General features: G+C 37.5%; 1 protein-coding gene across 1 annotated transcript in view; it reads left to right on the top strand.

Annotated features, from left to right (window-relative positions):
- Nucleotides 1-3,147: 3,147 nt before the first annotated feature.
- Nucleotides 3,148-27,016, top strand: part of Adgre3 (adhesion G protein-coupled receptor E3) — a 39,667-nt gene continuing 15,798 nt past the window's right edge. The window contains exons 1-10 of the mRNA XM_036170495.1: nucleotides 3,148-3,196; nucleotides 6,544-6,594; nucleotides 7,173-7,295; nucleotides 12,621-12,773; nucleotides 14,543-14,758; nucleotides 15,869-15,909; nucleotides 16,409-16,544; nucleotides 17,471-17,572; nucleotides 20,819-21,003; nucleotides 24,793-24,960. Coding sequence (XP_036026388.1) covers nucleotides 3,148-3,196; nucleotides 6,544-6,594; nucleotides 7,173-7,295; nucleotides 12,621-12,773; nucleotides 14,543-14,758; nucleotides 15,869-15,909; nucleotides 16,409-16,544; nucleotides 17,471-17,572; nucleotides 20,819-21,003; nucleotides 24,793-24,960 — 1,224 coding nt within the window. The remainder of the gene's footprint in view (nucleotides 3,197-6,543; nucleotides 6,595-7,172; nucleotides 7,296-12,620; nucleotides 12,774-14,542; nucleotides 14,759-15,868; nucleotides 15,910-16,408; nucleotides 16,545-17,470; nucleotides 17,573-20,818; nucleotides 21,004-24,792; nucleotides 24,961-27,016) is intronic.

Genomic DNA, 27,016 nt, shown 5'->3' with positions numbered 1-27,016 from the left:
AGCTGTACAAACATAATAATACCTTAAACAAGTATATATATATATATATAATTAACTTTAAATTTGTATGAACACACTAAAATCCATAGCAATGTAAAACATTTCAAATAAGTTATTACTCTTTAAATGTAGATTCAATAATCTATCCTTTTTCCTATCATATCTATATCCTATCCTCCTTTTTTTTTTCTTTAGAAAGATGTTGACTGTGACCAATAAAATTTGTAACCAATCTAAACAAAGTCAAATATCCATAGTCCAGTTTTTGCAAATGTGGACATAGTTTTCTAGGCTACTTCCTGATGATTGTGTGTGCTGGTAGTCTTATCGGGATCCTGAGAAAATTTGAGATAATGGTCAAGTCCTGGGAAGATTGTCTATAACCTTTGTTGATAGGTACCACCTGTTAAAGTTCAGGAGGTCTGGCTTGATCAAATCTGATCCATTTTAACCAAGAACAAATTCATAGCCTCTTGCTTCCTGTGAGAACAAAAACAGAGCCTCCTTTCCAAAGCAACATATACTTAGATCCATATTTTGAAGTCAAGATACCTTTAAAAAATATATATGTACACACACACACACACACACACACACACACACACACACGCGCGCGCGCGCGCTCGCGCATGAGTTTAACTTAGCAGCCTTTACAGTTAAATGTCTCTCTCCAGTTAAAAATCCCAAAGACAATATAATCCAGACTCTGTGTGTGATTTCCATCTTTACATGGCTATTTTTTATATTATTTTTACTATCCCTTTAAAGACTTTATTTTTTAAATCTACTTCTTTATATAACTGCATATATTCCCTTTTCTCTCTTTCTTAAGTCTACATACATTTTTACACACATTATAAACTGTTTAGAGGTTTATTCCAACTGAATATGACTTACTCTGAATCTACACTCTTCTCTGACCAGGAGAGATGTTAAATTGTTAAACTGAGTGGCTAAGATTGATTCAGCAGCCAGGGCTGCTGAATCTGCTTATTTCAACTTCCCAACATGGTGGGGGTAATTCACTGCCAGCTCTGGGTGCCATGGTCTCTGCTGACACTGGGAAGCAGTGAGTCCATGCCTCTATCCAGCATTGTGTAGCCTGAAACCCTCCTTTTTATTTTTTCTTATTTTTTTTTCTGTACTAGCAAAAGCTAAATCCACCATGCATTTGGTTGCATGGCTTAGAGACATCTCTGTGTGCTGCAGTAGGAATCCATTATGCTGTGTTCAAGCTCGCATGCCATGAACCCACCATACTGTAGTTCATGGCTTGCCTGAGACAAAACTAGGAAGCTGTTTTTAGCTCCATTTTAGAATCTCTTATTAAGTTCTCTGAGGTTTTAGGTGGAAACTTGAGCCAACACGTTGGGCACCCAAATGTAGTCAGAAGTTTTCCTGTGTCCCACCCATGTCCTGCAGCTGCTCCAACAAGTAAACACACAGAGGCTTATATTACTTACAAACTGTATGGCTTAATGGCTCAAGCTTCTCTCTAGCTAGCTGCCATAACTTAACCCATTTCTACTAATCTGTAAGTTGCCAGGTGGCCATGGCTTGCCAGTACTTTTATATCTTGCTTCTCCTGGCAGTGGCTGGTGTCTCCTCTGCTTTCTTTCTGTGCCTCTGCTGGGATTTCCTGGCTGCATCTAAGCTGCCTTGCCACAGGCCAAATGGCTTTATTTATCAATGAACCAGAGCAACAGATATTTACAGCATACAGAAAGAAATCCCACAGCAGGCATGCTTTTTAATTTTTTGATTTATTATTTCAGAATTTATGCATGTACACACAATATATTTTGACCACATCTACCTTCCAATCACCCCTTCCAGACCTCCCCTCTTATATACCCCTCCAACTTTATATCTTACTCTTCTGTTTTTAATAACACAGAGTCCAAAATTAGTTATACATAATTATTTTTGGATATAAAGCCATCTATTTAAACATAGACAATCTACCAGTGGCAACATTCCTGAAGAAAAATGACTTTTCTTCACCCAGTAGCCATGAACTGCAAAGAACTCCCCAAATATCAGAAAGAGTACAGTACTGTGGGAGCTTATGGGACCCTGTTGTCTATTATTTGTTTTTATTTTTTCCTTTCACTTGTGTCCATGAGCCAGTGTCTGCATGTGTGTGGGGGTGCACACCTATGTTACATGCTTTTTGAGAGCATTAATGTGTGTACTTATGCATGCCCACACAGAAACCAGAAGAGGGTGTCAGCTAACTTCCCTCACTCTCCACTTTATTCCCTTGTGACAAGATCACTAGCCAAATTGGAAACTTGCCATTTTGTCTAGGATGACTGGCCAGAAAGATATAATTTTCTCTACTCTCCACTTCTGGGATTACAGGCACGTGTAGCTGTTCCCATATTTTATATAGATGTTAGTAACTCCAACTGAGCTCCTTATGCTTGCACAGAATGCCATGTCCTCAGGTCCAGACTGTACAGTTTTTGGAATAAAGAAAATGTGAAATTCAGAAGAATTGAATGTTGACTATGAAGCCTGAGGTGGTACAAATCCATAAATAAGGTAGTATTCAAAAGTTCTAATTTCAGATATTAAAACTGAAGTTGTAGACCTTTACAGCATGATATGGAGACTACAGTTAATTATAATACATAGTATATTCCCAGCTACAAAATTAGGCCTTAAGTGAAATCATAGAAAATGATGCAACTGTGAAGCAATAAACTATCTTTGTTTTCATGATTCAGTGTCATATGTAAATGTAATATTGCCCTTCACAAAATGATGTAATTGCTAGTGAAAACTTGAAAAGCAATAGCAACAGTGAGTGTAAGAACAACCTTACTGTGGAGTCATCAATGTGTGAGCTGGGTTTTAAACCCCAGCAGAACTGAGATACACTGAATGCTGATTCTTGGCTATTGATTGAGGAGTAAGCATGCCTGCTGTACTCAGTGCTACTCTGGTCATCTTTGTCATATATTTTCCTCAAGATGGGTTGTCAGATGAAGATACTGATGGAAAGAGACAAAAGTCAATGGGTTTGATATGCATTATTTATCTGTCTTCTAAGTTTTCTGGCCACCAAGAGATCATTGTTCATAAATTCATTCATTCCAGAAACTCTCACCAAGCCCTTTTGGATAGATTCTCAGATCTTTGATGGTGGCAACTGGAGATATGGGAATCAGGTACCTGCTGCATGCCACAGGTAAGTGGAAAAGAGTACTCTCATCTCCCTGTAGCTTTGCTGTTGTAGCATTTCTTACCCATAATTGTTAGTTTTTCTAGCAACAGTGTCATGTGACTGTGCTATTAACTCTTGTGCTGCATTTCTTGGTTTGAGATTCCTCATGCAGTGCCTATAAGTACCAGAGAAAATGAAAACCCATAGTGAACAAAACCAAACTAAATTTTCAGCAAAAGCTGACATTTTACACAGAAAAGCAATCTATCAGAGAAGTTCACAGATTTAAATGAAAATAAATATCTACAAAATTTTCATCATCATCATCATCATCATGGTAATAATAATAATAAATATTCAGTGTCTAAAATTGTGCAATGTGTTCTTGGATCTGACATAAAGTGATTAATTTCACATCACAGTTTAAGAAATGGTTTTGCATTTTGTTTCTATCTCTTTTGGTTGCTCAATTTGGTACACTTCCTTTTCTGTCATTGCCCCACTTCAGAGTTTTCTGTCTTATATGAAGGGCCCAAAAAGACCAGGACAGTGAGTATGAATATTAAAATCATCATTAAGTACCCTGTGATGATGGAGGCAAACTTCACCTGGAGATGAATGTATATATCCTACTTTCTATGCAGTGCAAAATAGCAATAAAAAAAGGCCTCATATTCATGTCCTCAGGTAAATGTAATAAAGGCAACTCTTCAACTAAGACCCTCTTTACCCATTTGATAACCAAGATCAGCCATCATATCATCCATTGGGTTTTGCTTAATCAGCTAACTCTCAGTCTTGGCATGGCTCTTCATCAATTAAACTGCCTTCTCTTATTTTCACACTGTGTGATTGGCTTTTAGTTTTAATGAACTATTGTCTTGACTGAACAGGGGTTGCTACTTTTCATCAGAGATGTCAAGAGTAGTTGTGGGTTTTCTTGTTTACCCAAGGTTTAGCTCCTTGTTTGTGAGGTTGGCTAGAGTGGTCTTGGAGTAGCTGGAGACATTTTAGAAGCTGTCCTTATCCAGAATTTAGTGTGTTACAATTAGATGCAAACATAGATTAGATTGTCACAGTGTCTTACGTATGTTCCTGAGGAAGGGTGGTGAGGCAGTGGATCCCACCAGAATCCTTTGGAGACTTCAGAGCTGCTTGTTGTTATTTGTTTCCCACAGCACTCTGCTTCCTCCTGTCTGCTCGGCTTGCTTATCTCAGATTTACCCGCAATCCCTATGATTTATCTTCAGAGTGTTCAGTGTCACAGTCTTAACACTAACTTTCCTTTTAACTCTAACATTTGCTTTCTATGATCAGTAAAAATGTCTGTTCAAAAACATGTTAGCAGAATCAGATTTCTACAAAACATGGCTGTTCCTTCCCAATATGATACTGTTCTTGTATTTTCAGGGTACTCCTTGGTAGGATTTGGGGAGGGAGGAGAAGTGGAAATTGAGAGAGTCAGAGAAAGATCAACCTTTAGGCAAAGGTGTTGTCAGGGATCCAGATGAGTGATAATGTGAAACAGGGGTTTCACCCACCTCAGAGAGCACAGAATAAATTATTTTATGGTACCCTATATGAGAGTAGGGAGAAGGAAACTGTTATGCCCAAGTAAATAGCCCCAGGAGCAGGACTCTTGAGCTGGACTTGGCGGAATAGTTTTTGTCTCATATTTGTGTTTGTGCAGGTGAAGGAAAGGTCCTGAGGACACTCCTGCATCAAGGGCATATGGAATAGCTATGGGCTTATATAGTGCACAGTGGAATGTTTCTGGCTTCAGTCATTCTCCATTTGTTATCTGGAAATTTCTGGTCCCAGGAAGGAGGAGATTTAGTTCTCATCACATTCTGTGAAATGGTGTGTGAAGCTTTTTGCATCAGCTAGAGGGTATGAGGTCCAATACACATGGTCTGTGCTTTTCTACTTTTCACTCATCTTCCTGAGAACATCAGCATCACTGCAGGTTAAATGTCTACTATAAACACTATCTCCATCAGCTTTGTGCATCACTTGGGCACAAGGAATATGTTCAATGTGAGTCAAGATGTACCACATTTCTGAAACTTGTACTAGATCAGAGACTCAATACACACAAAATGTAGAGTATTTTAAATAACATGTATAACAATATATATTTTTCTAATTACACATGATTACATGGTAGAATGCTAATGTCTAAACCCTCGTGTATTATATAAAATACAGCATTGAAATCAACTTCACCTTCTTGTGGAACCCAGTATTCTTTTCATGGCACACATGCCTAGAACATTTGAATCAGATCATACTGAAACTGATATTGAAAGAATACTTTTACAACATTAGATTCACTAGCATTCCCTTATGGAGACGTGGTTTCATAGAGCATATTTGTTGTCTGTTTCCCAAAAGGCAAATAAGCAGTTATGATCGCTGTGTTGGGAAAGAAACTCTTTAGTGGCATACTTGTACCTCAGTTGACCATATTCCTGTAAGTAAGACCTCACACATGCTTTTGGAAGTAACCTCAATTAAACTAATTGGATCACCAAGGTAGACTTAGTTAGAATAATTCCTTTGGATTATTATTAGATTCTTCTCCCACTTGGCTTTCTGATCCTGTGGTAAAAATAAAGAATTTGGGGAGGAAAGGATTTATGTTAGCTTACAATTACAATTCTCATAAAGAGAATTCAAGGCAAGAACACAAAGAATTAAATGAAGCAGAGACCAAAGAGGAATCTTGCTTATTGGCTTGCTCTCCATAGCTTGCACAGCTAGCTTACTTATACAACTATGGGCCACCTGCCCAGGGGTGGCACTGCCCAAGGTGCCTTGGGCCCTCCCACATCAATTACTAATCAAGAAAATACCTGCAGTTTTGTCTACAGGCCAATCTGAGGAAATAATATTTCAATAAAGATTCCCTCTTCCAAGTAGGACAGGTTTGTGTTGTTGACAAAATCAACCAGGGTATTTCTATTTCTGAAAATAATAAAAACAGATTCAACTAGAAAAGTCACCCAACATATGCCTTCTTTTTGCATTGCGCTTTCCTTTATATGGTGATTGGATTAGATTCATACGTAATGTGGGCTCAGAAGCCTGCACTGATAGGAGGGAGTCCTAACTACAGAGCAGAGCTCATAGGTGTAGAATTTATGTACCAGCCTTGGAGGGTCACTGGTGGGTTCACAGCCACAATAAGATGTAATTTCTCTTTTCAGTAATGCAATACTCATCACAATTTACCATGACCACTGTAGTGAACTAATGTGGACGAGTATAAGAGTCTTCTCCATAAGGCAGACAAATACTATAACACTTGCAAGCATAGCTAGAGCCCCAAAGGAACCGAATTAGAATATTTCCTCATCTTTCTATTTTAGCTCTTGGTGTCCTGCTTGTCTGGTCAATATTACAACTGAAGAATACTTCAGGTGAGTCTATTCATGGATGAAACTGGGTAAAAAGATAGTGGGGTATAGAATTTTCTACCCTGGAAGTGAAGTGGTCACTGTTAAGTGTTGAATTTTTTATGATCTTTATATTAACTACAATTGCCCTATATCTAACATCTTCATCATCACCATCATTGTTTACATCACTTATCTGAGCAACTACACATGAGATTGCATTTGATGCTCATGATATCACTATGATAAGATACCATAATTATGAAGAAAACAAAATCCACACGTGATAATAGGTTCCCCAGAAGAGGTCTTTTGTAGACCCATTCCTGTCAGTCATTGATGTAAGGAGCCACTCCTGAAGGGAAGGCATTACTAACTTGTCCTCTGGTGATGAATGAAGACTTGATGGCTAAAGAAAGCTCCTAGGGAAGGAAAAGTAAGGTCTCCTAGTTGAAATTTTACAGTTTGGAAAATAGATATTTATATAAGAATATGGCTATGGGAAGTCATTGTGAGCATTTATCTCAAGCAGTGGGATGGATACAAAGACGTTCCTCAAAGGACATGAGACAATACATAAATGTACTATGTGTTCCCTGCAGCATCCTGCCCTCAATGTAATGAAAATGCCTCCTGCTACAACAGCACTCATTGTATTTGTAAAGATGGATTCTGGGCAGGACCTGATAATAGCGTAATTATTGAGCCCCATGTGAAATGTGAAGGTAAAGAAGTCTGTCTTCATTTGCTTCTCATTGTTGTGATTAACACTGTAGGCAACTTGGGGAGGAAAGGGTTTCTTTCATCCTACACTTCAAGGTAACATTCTATTACAGACGGAAGCTGGGAACTCAAGGCACGACACTGGATATAGAAACTGAAACAGAAACCATGGAGAAGTGCTGCTTACTTGATTGCTCTTAGATGCCTACTTAATATAGCAATTTGAATAATAATGTTCTCCATAGGCTCATACATTTAACTGCTTTGTTCCCAGTTAGTGGAACTATTTGGGAAAGATTAGGAGGTGTGGCACTGGCGGTGAGCTTTGAGGTTTTAAAGCTCATGACCCTGCCAGTTAGTTCTCTCTTTGCCTCCTGCCTATGTATCAACTGAGATGTAATCTCCCAGTTACTGCTTTAGCATCATGTGTGCTTGTCAACTGCCATGCTTCATGTCATGATAAGCCCCCAATCAAATGCTTTCCTTCATAAGTTGCCTTTGTCATAATGTTTCCACAAAAATACAACAATCTATGAAAGCATTTTTTCAACTGAGGTCCCTTTTTCAAAAAGAACCTTCATTGTGCCATGTTGACAAAAAAAACAAAAAACAAAACAAAAAACAAACAACAACAACAAAACAAAAACAAAAACCAAAGAGCATAAAGTTTTAGTTTAATTGTTATTGAAAATTCTTATGACCTTTGATCAAACATTGATAGTTCATGCAGATTTCAGAGATCTTTAGAAGAATCATGGACAATGTAAAAGTATTAACCAAGTGTACTTCTGTTATACTCTTTTGACAGACAGGGGCCATGTGACTCTTTGGATCAAGGAATCTTTGATCTGTAGCCCTCTTTGTTTCATTTTCCTTGTGACAAAATACCCTGAAATAGGCAACTTTGAGAAGTAATAGTTTGTCTTAGCTCAATATGCCAGATTATAGTTCATCACTATAGGAAAATCAAGGTAGAGGGAATGTTAAACACCTACTCACAGGCACAGTCATGAACAGAGACAGAATGAATGATTTAAGGCCAGATATGAGGCAGCTATCTCCTTTTTCACTCAGTCTTGGGCCCAGCTCAAGAAATGATTCTGTTCACATTCAGGGTGGAAAGTCATCCCACAGCAATTAACTCAATAAAATGAATCCCTCACAGGCATGCCCTCAAGCTGACAGAATCCACAATATTCCTCATTGAGATTTCCTTCCCAGACCATTCTACCTTCTGTCATGATGACAATTAAAACTAATAATCACAACTCTAGTACTAAATTGCATCAATTTGACAATTAAAATTAATCATTAAACAATCCCCTCTCTTAAACTTTAACTCTTGTCTGTCAGCAGTGAAAATGGATGTTCAGAAAGACTGGTCATGTTATTATGGGAAGAAATCAGAATTCTGGGAGTACCTGCTGAGATTTCTAAGTTCTTATGTCCTAGAACCATGAATTGGGCCAGGGACATATGGTCAGTGGGAACAAGAGAATTAGTGTATAAAGAAAAAAATCAGCAATACTCCTAAAGGCAGAAGCAGATTGGTAACCTTAGAAAAGACAGAAGTTCACACTTTTTTTTTTTTTATCAACATCAGTTCTGGTCCTTTGTAGATCATTTACATCACATCTACTTTCTCTGTAAATTTCTTAAGCTTTTCTTGGCCCTCACCCTATTTTATTAAATGTATCCCTGCTAGAAAGGGAATTGCAGTCTTTAAGCCAAATCTATTCCTTGATATGTAAGTATTGATGCTTCCCTCTCTTTCCACCTATCTCTTGAGACAGTATGAGCATTGTGTCAGAAAAGCTTTAAGTAGTATTCTTTTTCAACTTTACCCTTATACATTTCTAATAGTGAGCTCCTTTATCCTAACTTTATTCTTCTATTAGGTACATTTTGTTTATGTGATCAACACCATGACCAAAAGTAACTTATAGAAGAAACAATTTGGTTTGGTTTATGGTTCCAGGAAAGGAGTCTACAATGATGGGGATAAGAGTGGCATCAGGTATCTGTATAAACAAATGCCATGACTACTTCATGGTATGGTTACAGGGGAAGTTTTTTGGAGATATATGAGATAGAAAATAGTCAGAGATATCTGGAAGGGTTCAAAATGGAGAGAGAAAGAAATTTAACATGGCCAGAAGACTGGACATGGACATGGCTATCTGCATGAGAGGGGAGATTATCATGGGATGGAGAATAGAAAACATAGTGAGGGAAGTAGGAACAAAACAGAGAGAGAGGAGGGCAGGGTTGTAAGGAGAATGAGTAGCTGGGGGATATCCCAAGAGGGAGGGACATTTAGAGTAGGTGAGGAGGTAAGAATGACTAGGATGCTAACACAAACTTTAAAATGTGTAACAAATATTTGTGATACTGAGGGGGCCTAGAGCACAGCATGAGTTTTGATGTGGTAATAGGTCCTACAAGTAGCCATCCATATTTCCATTTTATTTAAACTGTTATATTTGATACCTTGGCTGCCATAGGTTCATGGCCATCTCATGTGACAAAACGCATTTAGACCAACTTTAAATACTCCCCTAGTCTCTCACAGTCTCTACAATGTTCAAAAGTCCAAAGTTAAAATTCTATTCTGAGACTCAATGGTCTCTTAACTGTGACCCTTGTAAAACTAAAACACAAATTGTATGCTTCATACAGGCGATGGCACAGAGCACACATTACCTCTCCAAAGGGGAGTAATGGAGGCGTTGTGAGGAAAGATCACACCAAAGCAAATGAAACACAACAGGGTAAACCTCAAATGCTGAAGCTCCATGTCTGGTATCTGGGTCATTAGTTAATAAGGACTTAGATGGCTCTGCTCCTCTGGGCTTGCTGCCTCAACATAGATCTCTTTCTCTCTCTTTCTTGGGCTAGTTCTACTCCTTGTGCTAAGCTCTTCTTGGCAGGTATCTCATAGCTCTAGCAACTCTAACACCTTGAGATATCCACTGCAATACAGGTTTTACTTTTACAAATCCACACAGTGGGCTCTCATAGCCTTCTCTCATGAATGCATGCCCTGGCCCACTTTGCCTTCCCCCAGGAGGTCCCTGAAACCACAGAAAGAGTCCAAAACACCCTCATTCTTGCACTATTCATGCCTCTAAAGCTGAGAACTTGGTGACAAAAGTGCCAAGTTCTGCTGCCAGTTCAGGATGGGTCCTTGCCTCCTTGGATCACATATGCAACATGGTTGCTATGCAATCTCACAACAAAAGCTCCTTGGGCTTTCTTTTTTTCTCATTTCAGTAGCTGATTGTAGTCTTGTCCTCAGGGCTCATTTTCATTGTTCCAGTGCAGATCAAGAAGTGTAACTTTGAGGTCCTAACCTCCAACAAGCACAGCCTCTTTGGGGGCATTGATAAACTTTCTAGGGTTCTTTTCTCTCTACAGTGCATACTTTAAGTTTCTTTCTGTCCTGCTTTCTGATCTTCCTTATAGAAGTGAGTGAGATAATCAGTAATAACCAGGCACAGACTCAGCACTGTGCTGCCTTGAAATGTCCTCAGATGAGTAAATTAGTCAATTATTTTTAAGTTTAGATGTACCAATTATCAGAAGAAGGGTGGAAAACAGCTACATTCTTTATTGAAGTATAGTGCAAGTAGCCTCTAATCCAGGGACTAACAGAAAATTTATTTCTCTCTGAGATCTCCTCAGCTTCAGACTACTCCTTGCATTATTGTGTTTTGAGAGCCTTCAATAACAGCTGTTAAAGCTCTGCTTATAGAGTCAACCAGGTTTCTAGTCCCGACTTCCTCCTCAAAAGGACAGCGTCATCAAGTCAATCACAGCAATAACTCCACTTCATAGTATCAACTTCATTTCCTGTTTTATGTTATGTATATGGGTGTTTGTCTGCATGCATGTCTGTGGTGCCCATGGAGGCTGGAAGGAGGTAACAAGTCCACTCCATTGGAACTGAAGTTATAGTAAGTTGCCATTTGGATTGTGGGAATTGTACCTGGGTCCTCTTAAAGAGTGTTTAAGTGCTCTTAAACACTGATCTATCTCTTCAGCCCCTCAACTCTGTGTTAGTTATACTTTTGTTGCTGTTATAAATGGCATAACTAAAAACAATGCATGGAATAAAATGTTTGTTTTGGCTTATGGTTCCAGGGACAAAGTCCACAATGGTGGAAAGCCATAGTATGAAGCAGTCAGAGATGATATATCACACCTCAAATATACACAGGAATCAGAAGGATCTAGGAGAAAGTGGGGCAAGGCCATAAATACTTGAAGACTGACCCCAGTGATATTCTTACTCCAGTAGCATTCTTAAACAATGCTACCAACGGGGAGTAATTATTCAAATATTTGAGCCTGTAGAGAATATTTATTATTTAAACCACTACCATTATCTTGTTGCTGGGTGTATGCTTTGAGTCAATTTGACAAACTACATGAATCAGCATTAAAGAAGCTACTCAATCCTTACTTCAGAGGTATGACACAGTATTGGAGAAATTACTGCCACCATCACCTTGCCCTAAAATCTATTTCTCAGCTTTTAATATATTTCACTATTCAACTTTTTCATTCATTTACTAGTACCTCCTCATTATTCTGAGTATTATATAGGATACTTCATGTCTGGAAGGTTGCTGCTGTCCATATCATAGTTCTCTGGGTATTATTGCTTGGGAGTGTTACTCTACAAAGCATATGTATGTTTTTATTGACATTTGTGATAATTAATCTTCACTGTCAACTTGACTGTATTTGGAATAACACCTATGGGCATGTCTGTAAGGATCTTTCCAGTGAGTCTTCAATGAGGAAGGGTGATGTACCCTGAATGTGAATGACAGGACCCCATAGACTAAATGAAAAAGGGGAAAAAACAGCTTAGTACCAGTATTCATCTCTCTCTGAAGCCTGGTTGCTTATGCAATGTGACCAACTACCTCACATATCTGTGGCTGTCTTCCTGTTATCAATAACTGTTTCCCACACTTACATCACAAGTCAAAATAAGCCATTACTTCCTTAAATTGCTTTTGGTATGTGTTTGGAGACACACACACACACACACACACACACACACACACAAAAAAAAAAAAAAAAAAAAAAAAAAAAAAAAAAAAAAAAAAAAAAAACCAAAAAACAAAAAACAAAAAACAGTTTCTGAAGGGGAATTGCATTATGTGTATAAATTAATTTAAGGAGAACTGTCATCTTTATCATATTGGTTTATCTTAACAAAGAACAAAGGCTACTGTTTGGTAAATTTGCAAATGAAATATAGCAGTAGAAACTCTACAGGCAAGAGAAAGCAAGTGATTTTTCTTCATTTGCAGATATTAATGAGTGTCTATTGGAGGTGCTGGTGTGCAAGGATGTGTCATATTGTAAAAATAAAGTTGGAACTTACGTATGCAGCTGTATAGTACAATACCCTATCTTCAACTGGGTAGCTGGCATTATTGATATTGATAATCCTGATTGTTATGGTAAGTATATACATACATTTTTTTCCATTATGCAAAGGGAGGTTGGTGGGTAGAGCTTATGACAGCTATGCTACCATTGGCTGTAATATTAGAGTTATTTTTATATCTTCATCCCTCATGCCTTTGCTGTATTTGATCTTTTGCAATGCAATGCCAAATAATCCATGGGATCAAATAAACATTTCCAAATAAAAACCTTCCAAATTTGTCTCCAGTACAGGTCTCTTCCCTTGCTCTACAAATGGACAGCTCTGATTTTCTTCACAACTTCACAGCTTCTTTATCTTGAAATAATAACAAATTCAGTTCACATGTCAATGTGTATTCACAGTAAACTTTGAGTTCATGCTAATACTTCCCAGCCTTTCTTTGTGTGCAATTTCTTTCTACAGCAATGACAAATCAGCTTCTCAAGATTCACAATATATTTTACTGCTCAGGTCACATAGAATATCATGCTTTAAATAACGCTGCTTGAAAAAGTACTTCATTCATTTACAAATTGATTTTAGTGAACAATTTAGAAAATTATATTAAGTTTTTTTCATACAATAACTTTTAATGTTTCCCCTCCTCAAATTCCTCTTAGGTCCATGTCAGGTCCAAGTCACCTGATAGATCAACATCTTTGTGAAATCTGTGAACACCGTCCTATAAGAGCCAATTAGCGGGACATCAAATGACACCTCTCTAATACCTATTTTCCTCAGCAATGACTGCCCTTCTTCTCGTGTGTTTCAATCAATATTGTTAATGAGGCCTTACCTGCTGATGAACAGATGTCACCAACAGCTTCTCTATGACATCCCATTAAACACTTTATTTGACTTTCAGATTATGCATTCTTTGTCTCCTGGATAGATATGAAATAATAATAATAATAATAATAATAATAATAATAATAATAATAATAAAAACTTTTAGCTTTCACGGTACTCAGATTGATTATATCCACCATTCTCTTCTACAGCCTCACTAGCAAGGGTATAAAATGTCTTTTGTATTTTATTTGTTTATTTAAAAGACTTCCCTAGTCCATGTCAGATGATTATCATTAGGTGCTTTTTTTTTTTTTTTTTTTTTCTGAGACAGGGTTTCTCTTTATAGCTTTGTGCCTTTCCTGGATCTCGCTTTGTAGACTAGGCTGGCCTTGACTTATAGAGATCCTCAAGTCTCTGCCTCCCGAGTGCTGGGATTAAAGGCGTGTGCCACTACCACCTGGCTATCATAGTTTTTTACTCTCAGTTATTAATAAAAAATTGTCTGACTGTGATTATCATTGTTTTTCAATCTTAGCTATTAATATAAGTGTTGTCTGACTGTAAATTGTGCATTTTTCTTCCTTTTTGTTTCAAGTCAAACCTGATACTATCTTCTCTAATTTTATCTTGCTATCTTGCATTTATTACTTTATTTTTTTCTATGAGTCCAATGTTTTGGATCCCAGGCAGGGTTTTATTTTTTAACCACAGGTTTAATTTATAGTCTCTTACTTTTTAATCCAGCCAGGTCTAGGAAATAGCCAATACCTGCATCTTATATTCCCACTTTTCTACTTTCCCTGCCAAATCAAGAGACTAACGCAATACTCTTTCTCAGTATGATTCCTCTCTAATCTGCCAGACTATTTCTGGGAAGAGACCTGAACTTAGTTGTATGTCTTTATACATACAACAAAGGTCAAGCAATGGATGCCACAGATTGCTTATGACCTCCTCCCACATATGCTAATTTCAAGGCTTGTAATATGTTTTCTACTCCATTGGCAGATTGGTGGCCATTCCTACAGTGGCTTCATGGACTCCAGTCATCAATGATGCCTGCCACTACATACCAAGTAGAAGATGGCCACTCTGTGATTCCTTCCACGGACACTCCACTCTCAGACAGCTTACCCTCAGTTGCATATCCTACCTTCAATCACAGGGAGCATGCCACCACCACTACAGCAAGAAGGCATATCAGGCCTTACTATTTGAGGAAAGGTAGCCATATTGGGATTGCCTCTGCAGACATCCATCATCACAAACACCAGACACTGTTACATGTCCCACAATCCAACATAGGGGCCACACTGCTGTTGCTTTCAAAATGATCTCTGGTTTTGTTGGTGCCCTATGACTTTTCATGGATGATATGAATAATTTATCTATTCACCCCATATAGAACACCATTGGTAAATCAAAGAAATGATTCTACTCACATCTAACTTACTGAGCCAGTGATTTTACTAGAGTTACTTACAAGAGTATCATTGAGTGGTTACTAATAGGAGCTATTTCAACAAGTCCACACAGCAGGGATTACAACTCTCCACAGGTATGGAGCTCCCTGAATGCATTTCTAAAGGCAATTCATCTGATCTAACTAGAGAATTTTCTTTCCTTAGCAATTGCCACTGCTTATATAACCAAGAGAAGAGGGGCTTGAGAATATTCTAAGTTTCATAAACTTCTTTGAGGCTTTTGAATTTTGTTTACTTACTGAGTTTTAATGGGTCTTATCCAGAAGAGCAGGTTTCAATTCAGAGGACATAGCTGCACAACAAAGATACTATTTCCCTTCTAAAATGCTAATATAGTAAAAGCATGTCTAAGATCCAACGTAAAAATGCATCACAATAATAGAAAGGGCTTGGGAATGATAAAGGATTTGGTGAGAGGTAGAAAATGATACGAAAAGAAAACAGCATGGTATATGAACAAAGACCATTTACATGTATATTATGATGGAAGAAATAACTTAAAATTCAGCTGTAGGGTACATTTTCAACTTCTTTTTTAATGTTTTTGTTTACTTTTGAGAATTTATTTTGAAAACACATTTTTTGAGGCCTTATCTTTAGAATATATTTTATCATGTTTTTTCCCTCCTACAACTTCTCTTTGATCCTCTCCTCTCCTTATACATACAACTATATGTTCTTTCTCTCTTAAAAAATGCCAAAGCCAACTAAATAAACAGCAACAAAAACAACAATAAGAACATGGATGGGCTGCAGAGCAACCAGGAATATATCCAACATGAGGATGATTGGAAAATAATTGTGAAGATGTGGTGTTTTCCATATCTGATTTAAATGTGATTTTTTTCAGTGAACAATGGGAAGAAAATAGGAACACAAGCAGATATTTGGGTGAGTGGAGCAATATCTTGGTTTGGAAATCATCTAGTCTGTCTTGCTGTGTGATTCTCTTGCATAAGCACTATACTCATTCTTATTATAGAGTACTTCTCATTCACAGTCTATTTTGTCCTCTGTCCCAGATAAACCTGGAAATATATGCATAGTAACTTTTGTTGTCATGATCTGGGGAGATGTTATACCTACAATTAACTCATAAAGTATCTGTAACTGTGACATATCTCACCCTCCTAACATGTCCCAGATAACCTTCTATCACTGAGAATTAACTACAATAAGATGTCCATGGAAATTGAGAAACTTTGTGGTGGATTTATAGTATTTCATCTTTCAGTCAAAGACTTGCATAAAATGTCAACAATGTATCTCTCATCCCATAGCACAATGGCTAATGTTGTTAGCTTCTGGTACCAGGCAGCAAAACTTAGTCACATTCCTTGTTCCTTAAGTTTTATTAAGAATCTATATAATTGGCTATATTTTTGGAAAGGGAGAATGGAGTGAAACTCAATCCAAAGAGAACTTTGCAAAGAAAGCTACCACAGTACTTCACCAAGTGGAACGCCACATATTGAATGACTACTCAGGTGTACCAACGAAGGGTGAAAATTCTACACTGGGTATAGGTAAGAAATATCAAGTTGATTTATTGTAGCATCATGAAAATGACTGGGTCCTGTTATACTCATGGCCTATGAGGAATAGAATTTGTTATTTCCCAGAACTGAAGACTTGATATTTGAAACAACCACATGAGTAGCACTCTCCTCATACATGGGAGAGTTAAGGATGAGTTAGTCATATTTCATCACTATGACAGAATAGCTGAGTAAATCTACTTCAAGCATGGAAGGTTTACCTGATGGTGAGTGAGCATGGTTAGTTCATAGCTTTTCATTTGACTCTTTTGAGAAAGCCAACATGACGTAGGCCTGTGTGCAGTGAGACTATTGGTAGAATATCATGGTTCTACCAAATGCTGAGCAGAAGGCAGAAAGAACAAACAAGGGTCAAGATATACTTTTCAAAAGGAAACCCACAGTGGCTTATCTCCTCCAGCTTACCCACTAGTTTCTAGAATCTTACAAAAATACCATTAATCTGTTAATCCAGTTATAGATAAATAAACTGATGATGTTAGAGGCCTCAAATAGAATCCCCAAAGACCTGGGTAATGAAGCCCATGACATATTGCAGGATGTTTACACAATTCCTACTTGTCCCAAGTGTGTATAGTGCATGCTTTTTTTTGGAAAATGCCAAGAATGGGAAGGGTGTCCAATCCTCTTTACAATCTGGATTCTTATATATGATAATATTGATGTAGCTCTCTCCAGCCCATATTCTTCTGTCACATGAAGCAACTGATTAACTTAACTCTCAAGATCCAATCAACCACCAACGGAGGACAAAGCCTTCAGCATGTGGGCCTTATCAGGAGACATTTCACAATCAAATTATTAACAACTAGTAATAGTATTTCCTATTATTATTATTATTATTATTATTGTTGCTATAATTGTGGAAGAACTCAATTTCTCATTACATTCAGTGTATGAAACGAAGAGGTGCAACAATATGACTCTTCTGGAAGCTGGAAATAACACGATGAAGATCGACTGCACTAGTGCTCTCAAAGAAAACAAGAGTAGAGGTAATGTGTTTAAGATGAGCATATTCTCCTTCTTAGTGACTGGGCGGAGGGCCATACACTCACAGTGTCTCAGGGAGAGGAAGTCTAGCAGCAGGTAGAAAAGATCTTCCATAACTACTTGTTAGGCATACAAAGAGCCAAAGTGGAGGGGCTCTTATAAGGACAGCATATTTTGCAGCATACACTAAAGTAAGAGCAGAATTGTACTGCTGTGCTTTCTGACAAAGGACAGGCTTGTCAAATTTCAGTATGATAGTCTATCATCTTAAAATTCAACAGTGCCAGGCAACCATTGCCTTGCCTACTATTGCTTTCGAGATTTGTTTTAGAAACACTTTATTTTTATTAAAGCAGTTACTCAGTTGTTCTCTATCTTGGCAAATTCATTTTTTTAAAAAGACAATACAGTAAATACTGTAAGATTGGTGCTCTTTGTCTCTTTGTCATAACTATTCAACTTTACTGAGTTTTGTTTTGTTTTGTTTTGTTTTTGTAAATGCAGGCACAGATGATGTGCTGATAAAGGGCCATGTCTGCATCAATCAAACTTCCCATGCAAAGACAGAGAGCAGGCTGGGTTTGACATCATCTTCAATAAATGTCTGAATAAAGAAGGGGGAAAGGGTGGAGAAGGAAGAAAGAAAAGAAGGAAAAATGCATATAAACAATTTCAAATAGAAAGATCTGGTAATCTTGAAAGAGAGGCCACTTCTGCTGTATTTAATCTACAAATTTCTAATACTCCTACATCATCACTACTAATTGAGATCTGTAAATCCAAGGAATATAAAGATCTATCAATGAGTTGATTTTTAAATTATTTTTATTAATTTTATTTATGTATTTTTTTTTAGGTATGAGTGCTCTGTCTGCATGTATGCCTACATGTCATAAGAGGGCATCTGATACCATTATAGATGGTTGTGAGCCACCTTGTGGTTGCTGGAAATTGAACTCAGTACCTATGGAAGAGCAGTCAGTGCACTTAACCACTGAGCCATGTCTCTAGCCCCCAATGATTTGATTTTTAAAAGTGTAGTAAATAATAATAGAGGTGGTGATTGATTTTAGTCTAAAAACAGGAGGTGGGTCTGAGGCTGCCCAAAGAGCATTGATCTCTGCTTTGGCATGATTGGGATAGGGACCTACTGCTTTGATTTTTATATTTGGGAAAACATTCACCAACAATTCAAATTTCCCTGTACTATCTATCTCAGTGATGGAATGCTGTTCTGAGTTGAACCTCCCAACATTCAATAGATAGACTCATCTTTAATTTTCTACTGGAAGCTCTAACACCACTATAGGAGTTAGTATTTAACTAGACAAATGTTTTTCAGCACATTTTTTTTTTTGCCATAATCAAGTGAGCATCAACAGAAACTTATGGTGATATTTTATTTGTACTGAAATGTGATTTTATTTGCATATTAATAAAGTTGCCTTGGGGTCAGAGCAAGCCAGAGCAGAAGCTGGGTGGTGGCAGTGCATGCCTTTAATCCCAGCACTTGGGAGGCAGAGCTAGGCAGGATCTCTGTGTGTTCAAGGATACAGCCAGCATGGAGATACATGCCTTTAATCTCAATACCAACCATAGAAGACCTAGAGGTCTATACAGACAGGCAGTGATGAGAAGGTCATGTGGTTGGGTTTACAACCAATGAGAAGGCAGAACAAAAAGTCTATAAAAAGGAAAAACACACAGAAGTAGGTCTCTTGCTGAGGGTAGGACAGGAGTGGCAGTGAAGGGTAAGGCTTATAGCTCTTAACTATTGCTCTGACCTCTTGGCTTTTAACTCTGCAATTGGCTCTGTGTTTCTTATTTAACAAGATGGTTACATCTACAGAAACTAGTTTAATATTTACAGTGTTAAAAGTTTTATTCTAAGGTTATAAAGCAGTTCACTATCTAAAATGTCATTACTATAAACCCGCACAACTTTTTAAAATTTTACATGCAATCAAAAAGCAAGATTTCTATAATATAGTAAAATCTATACCCTGTAAAATAACAAAAACACATGGATAATTGGAGTTTATGTATGTAACATAGAAATTAACTCCTAATTCCATGAAAATAGGAGGGATAAGAAAAGAGGGATAAAAGATAGAGAAAAAATATGAGGGAAGGAGAGAGGTATAAAGAAGAAAGGACGGTATATATAGATAGAGAAGAGTAGAGAGTGAGTGAAGATGAATAATTAGATAACTTTGAGGGAACTTGAAGTATAAGGTGGTAATGCATTTTTCCTTAGTCTGATTGTCCTTGGGATCACAGGTAATTGCTAACCATGTTTTACACACACACACACACACACACACACACACACACACACACACATGCACACACACATACATGTGCGTGTGCACACACACATACATGTGCGTGTGCACACACACTTATATGTGCATATATATATATATATAAATATATATATATATATATATATATATACATGTGATTTTATATACATATATATTGTCTTAGATAGGTCTGTAATGCCATGTTGAACCACCATGACCAAAAGCAACTTGAGGAAGAAAAGATTTATTTTACTTGCACTCCCATCATTGAGAGAAGTCAAAGCAGGAACTCAAACAGGGAAAGAACATGGAGGCAGGAGCTGATGCAGAGTTTAAGGAGGGTGCTCCTTACTGGTTTCCTCCCTACAGCCTGCTCAACCTGCTTTCTTATAGAACCTAGAGCTATCAGCACAAGGGTGCCACCATCTATCATGGGCTGGGCTCTCCCTCATCAATCATTAATTAAGAAAATGCCGTACAGGCTTGTCTACAATCTGTCTTATGGAGGCATTTTCTCATTTGAGAATCCTCCTTTTCAGTTACTGTAGCTTGTGTCAAGTTGACATAATACTAGACAACACATAGTGTCATCTCCCTTCCTCCCTCTTTCTCTGTCCCTTTCAATCTCTGTCTCTCTCTCTCTCTTTGTGTGTATATATGTATGTACATATATAAATTTGTGTGTATCTGTGTGTGAAATTACATGCCTATCAGTACTAAAAGTGTGTTATATGTGCAATTTAAGGGATGCTCGTTAGTAAATTTACTAAACACAGTATGCTTACTTCATGGTCCACATGTAAGACATTTGTGTATCAATCTTTTGTATTATATCTTTTTTGGGGGGAGCTGAGGATTGAACCCAGGGCCTTGCGCTTGCTAGGCAAGCACTCTACCACTGAGTTAAATCCCCAACCCTGTATTGTATCTTTTTTCCTTCAGATGAGACTGCAGTTGCTCTTATTGCATATCAGTCCCTTGGGAAGTTTCTAAATGGATCCTTTTTTAGTAACAAAGAAGGAATGCAGAAAGTGAAATTGAACTCTCTTATTGTGAGTGGTGCCATTCGTTCAGAAGTCAAACCTGTCCTGTCTGAACCTGTACTCCTGACTTTACAAAATATTCAGGTGAGCTTACTCTCAAATCATCCTTTAAAAACAACTTTAAAGTTTATTTTTATTTCATGTGCATAAGTGTTTTGCCTTCACAGACATCTGTGCATAAGAGCATATAGTGCCACAGAAGACAGAGTATAAGATCTCCTATAACTAGACTTCCTGACAGTTATGGGACACAATGTGGATGCTGGGTATAGAAATTGGGTCCTCTGTAACAGAAGTTAATTCTCTTAAGTACTGAGGTAATATGAAGTGAAGTGTTTAAAGGGGAAGGTGGTCTAATCAAATTTCTAAAAAGGGATGAGATCTAACTGTGATCATTGTAAAATAAGAGAAATTACAAAACGTTGAGAAACTTTAATCCTGTGTAATTTCATTACTGTTATTATCTGTATTTTTATATCAACAGTCAATCAATCATGATCAGAAAAGGAGTTCACAGGCCCCAATCTTCCACTGTGGAAGTATTCGATCAAAGATGTTTTCACATACCTCTAGGTTCAAATGGGTACTCCAAAGCCTTTGGTCACACAGATAGTCCTATTTAAATTCAGTGGCAATTGAAACAAAACAAGAGACATTAATGTTGGAAAGGGATTATGGAAAGCTAGTGTCATTAGGGCTGTGAGTGAGATTAGAGAGTGTGAGGGGACATACTAATAAGAGCACACTTTACATCTATATGGAATTGTGAAGAGGACATTCAATATAAGTTACACAATTTTTAAAATTTCAAGTGTGTGTATTGATGGGAATGTAGAAAATAGAGAGTCATTCATTGCACAACATAATTGGAAATATATAGCCAGTAAGTAAAACAATATAGAACCTATCAAAAAACGAGAAAGGAAACTACAATGGAATCCATCAATCCCCCTATTGCATACATCCGAAGAATAGAAACCAAGATTTTGGAAAGAGACTGTACTTTCATAATTCCAGTAACATTAGTCACAGTAACCAAGACTTGGTGGGAAAATACTTAATCCATCCAGGGCAGGATATAGAAATAAAATATAAAAAAAATATAATAAAATATGATGTTGCTTTGGGTTATATAATTTCAAATGGTCAGAGCTGAAAAATAATCATAGAAGTAACATTATATAGACTGAGTAGGTTGTGTTTAGGAAAATATATATACATATACATGTGACATAACATTGATTAATGGAAAAAAGAAGCCAAGAATTTGAAAGACATCAAGGAAGGGTAAGTGGAAGTGTTTGGAGGGAGGAAAGAGAAAGGGAACATATTAGTCAGAGTACTTTAAAAGAACTATATAGAATGACAAAAAGGCTAAGGATCCATTAGTTGTTTTATTAGTTGTTCAGTCCATGAGACCAGATGTCTCAAGCAATCCCAGTTTGGTGATAGAGTCCCAGCCATGTCCTAGAGAGCTGCTGGTCTTCAGTCTACTTTGGAATCCTGAAGAAGTAATATTCTAACACCAGTGAAAGAATGCTTCAGCATCAGGATAGATGAACTTGCCACAGAGAATGAGAGTAAACAGGCAAAAATAAAAGCAGTATCTTCCTTCTTCCATGTCCTTTTATGTGGGCTGCAACAAGAAGTGGTAGATGAGATTTAGGAGAGTGTCTTCTGACCTCAAATGAACTAGATTTAGGGTAGATCCTTAGACCTTAAATAAAACCATGAAGAAAAACCCTGATATATATATACCCAAATGCTTGCATTTTAGTCGAATACATATGTAGTCAACACAGGGGAAAGGATAAAATAAAACTAGCAGTAAAAACAAACAAACAAAAATAACCTTACCTTTAAGTGTCTCAACTGAAGGTCAAGTCCAATAAACCTTTATGATCTCACTAAAACTGAAAAGCTAAACAGTAGAATTCTTAGTTTCTGTATAATAGAGCCTACTAGGGGATAGATTTTGTGGAAAATGGGGAAACATGGACTATAAAATCAAACTTTAAGTTATAACATTTTGGAGACTTAATGTGACTTAGCAATAATATGAGAGAATCTTGAGAGGATTAAATACTTTTATTAATAGAAATTAATTATAAATGATTTAGGATAAATAATGATATTTCATACATATTAATATTTCATACATATTAAATTTGCATTACACCCTTCATGTTAATGTATTTTGATCCTTCTATTGTATGATGCATTTCCTAAAGAGATGAGTATAAATGCCTATTCACCCCAGATATGGAACCCTCAAGACATGAAAATTCCAATTTAGTGAAGTAATGAAATGGTTAGGGCAAGAGTGAGTGGCTACTCATAGGAGCACAGACATCTAGAAAACAGGTTCTTCACAAAAGGACCAACCTAGCATGGGTGAGGACTCATGAAACTTGGAAGCCCTGAGATCTCTACATGTCTTGTAGGCAGCCCTAAAGGTCAAAAAGTTTCCTTTTCTCAGCAATCCTCAAAGCTTTTATAACCTCAAGAAAGGATGGGGCCTTGTGAATCAGGAATTTCCTGAGACTTCTGAGATATACACTTTCTGAATCTCAAGGATGGAATGCTTCAACTCAGAAGAAATTAGTGTACCACATACTCATTGTATATCATTTTTTAAATTAAAATACAATTGCCTCATTTCCCTTCTCTTTCCTTCCTTCACCACACTCTCTCACACCCCACCTTTGCTCTTTCTCACATTCCTGGTCTCTTTTGTTAATTGTTACCATTGCATACATATACTTACAATTTAGTATTTTCCCAAGATAATCACTAAAATTATATGCTTATTAGCTTAGTTCTTATCTTAGTTAGGGTTTCGATTACTGTTGCAAAATTTGAGCGGTACTTCCACAGCACTGTTAATCATGGAAGGAAGTCAGGACAGGTACTCAAACAGGACAGGATCCTGGAGGCAGGAGCTGATGCACAAGCTGTGGATGAGTGTTGCTTACTGGCTTACTTACATATGGCTTGGTCAGCCTGCATTCTTATAGAACCCAGGGCTATCAGTCCAGGGATACCACTACTCACTACGACCGAGGCTCCCTCCCATTGACGACTAATTGAGAAAATGCATCAGGGCTGGATCTCATGGAGGCATTTCCTCAACTGAAGTTTCTTCCTCTCTGATGACTAGCTGTGTCAAGTTGACATAAAACCAGCCTGTACAGCTCTAGCATTCCTTTGATACTGTATAAATCTATGGATACACCCTGCAATTTAAATATATACATTTTTATTTGTGAGTAGCACCTCAAAAAAGCTGAGAATGAAATGCTAGGTCACATGTGTACTTCCACAAAGGGAAACTATTATCATGTTGAAACCTATGTAGGCAATGGGACCATGGGAATTGTTGAGCATGCTGAGAGTCAGAGGTAGGAAAGAGGGACTAGCCTTTTCCAGGGGGAGCCTGGAGCAGAAAGGGAGACTCAAAAGAGGCAATTGACATCTCTCTTTAAGTAGTGATCTCTCACTACAGCCCCTCATTTGTTTTGTCAGTGACAAGAAACTGGTAAGTCCATTCTAAGTCAATGCACAGGGCACTGAGATATGCATAAAGACAGAGAATAAATAATGAAACAAAAATCTATGTGAGATGAGAGGATGTGAAATGTCCCCACATATGCTTTCTCAGTCCAGGCTGTGTCAGATTAATGTAAGTGGAAAAGTTAAAATGTAGAGATGCAGCAAAGATAGAATGATCAGGAAAGGCGAAGGATAAGAAAGATTAGGAGGAAAATCATTAAATCACACTTGCAAGCCAATGTCACATATCCTAATTAAAGATAAAGAAAAGTTGCAATTGTGAAACAAAAATCATGTTCCTTCATACTGTTTTCATTGCAGCCCATTGATCCAAGAGCAGAACATCTCTGTGTCCATTGGGAAGGATCAGAGGAAGGGGGCAGCTGGTCCACGAAGAGCTGTTCTCACATGTACACCAATGACTCCTATACCATTTGCAAGTGTTTCCACCTGTCCAGCTTTGCTGTGCTCATGGCTTTCTCCCTTGAGGTATCAAGTCTCACAGGTCTCAACAATGAAAGTGATATTCACTTTAATATATGTCTATAAAAGATATCCAGAAAGAATAAGTTAATTGGTTGTAGGTTTGATGAGAGGTGATTCCAAGAAACACCTTTAATAACAGTTGAGTGTGAACTTGTTGCCACCTCTGTTGTCTCACTGAAGCCCCATTGAAAGATTGATTGCCAAAGTTTGATAACTGAACTGACTGGCTAGGAATGTGTACTCCACCCTCCTCCTCACTGACTCTTCCATGTACAGCCCTCCTGAAGATACATGCTTGATCTAATATACCGACCATCCATGAAAGAGGAGGGCCATGCTTTTGTCAAGTGTTTTATTAGTTACTTTGCTGTTACTGTGATAAAATATTGTGACTGAAACCAATCTAAAGAAGGTTCATTTGGCCACCTGGTTCCAAAGGGATGGTGTCCATCATGGCACTGAAAGTGTGACATCACATCAGAAGTAGGAAGCAGAGAGGTCACATTTTGTCCACAGATAGGAAGCAGAGAAATCAAAAGAGAAGGGGAAATGGGGCTCAGTTATAAACCTTCAACACCTCCCCAGAGTGACATATACCCTCTGAAAAAAGTGTATCTCTTAAAGGCTCTGTAACTTCTCCAACATATACCACCAACTGGGGAATCAATTTTGAATACACAAGCTGATGAAACATTTCACTTCTGAACCCCTACAAAGGTACATTGGTAGCTTCTCTCCCCCTGGTAGAATGTCCAAATAAATACCAGTAGTAGATTGTGGAGATAAAATGGGAACCATATGGGTGCTAATGCATTCAGTATTTACAAGTTAATTGCCACTTTGGGTATATGTGTCTTATAGCACTCCTGGAAATGCTTAGAATCAGTGCAGAACATCCAGTTCAGAGTTATTATAACTGTAGGATGGTGGATCTTGGGTATAACACATAACCTTTCTTCCATAATTTTATTTCAGCTGTGTCCAGTGGTAGCATTTCATGAAAATTTCATAGTAATAGAAAAACAAAATCATGACTCAAGTCATTTTAAGAAATACAGTTGTGGAAACATTAAGTGGGTGGGTTAAGCAAAGCTGGGGAAATTGACGCTTCTATAAGTGTGTCTGGAGTAAGCACAACCTAGCAAGGAAAACCCTCATATGTTGGGAAGTGAGGTCACAGACCCCAAAGTAGTAGGTTCCAAGAGAATCTGGAATTGAAGGCATTACTTCACTTGCAAGACAATTATATCTAAATTTTCCATTTCAGATATTGGTTGAACCAAACTAAAGCAACTAGCTATCATCAAAGACTCAGCATGGCCTCCTAGAATTTTTAGATGTCAACTGAGTCTGAGATAATTTAAGTGGAAGGAAACTCACCTAATACCTTCCTATTAACATGAAATAACAAAATTATCGAAGCTCCCACTTCATAGGAATTAAAAATACTTATTCTAAGGCCAAATATCAGTGACAATGACCCAGAAAAACAAATTCCTATTACTCTAAATACGAGGTGTTTTTTTTTTTTTTCCTGGAGCTGAGGATTGAACCCAGGGCCTTGCACTTGCTAGGCACTGAGCTAAATCCCCAACTCCCCAGGTTTTTATAGTAAGAGAACAAAGAATATAATGGATGAAGTCAATTCGAACACAGTTGTGGAACATCATATAGGTGGCCCACAGTAAGCTTGGAAATCTAGTACAGCCTCAGAGGCTGAAGACATTTTGAGCCTTTTGGTTAATAAAGGTTAGGGGTCTGCTTATGTGTTTCAAAAGGATTTACAGAATATACATAAGGATGCTAGGTTGTACACTGGTAGTAATAGATACTATCACAGGGCTTAAAAACAACCATCATAATATTACTGCTATTCTGCAATGTTCTAATTCTCCACAGTCACAGGTTTCAGTCAGTAAGTCAGCCTTGTAGAATGTTTAACACTTGTGGCTTTTAGTATCTAATTTAAATGTGCACTCCCCTGTTTCACTTTAGCCCCCATTTATTAACTATTTTACTATTCAATATCCATCATGCTGTGTACTTCCACATGCATGTT

This window comes from Onychomys torridus, chromosome 21 (genome assembly GCF_903995425.1).
Source record: "Onychomys torridus chromosome 21, mOncTor1.1, whole genome shotgun sequence".
Taxonomy (NCBI): domain Eukaryota; kingdom Metazoa; phylum Chordata; class Mammalia; order Rodentia; family Cricetidae; genus Onychomys; species Onychomys torridus.
Note: the sequence above shows the minus strand (reverse complement) of the source record. Positions and strands in the feature narration are given on the sequence as shown.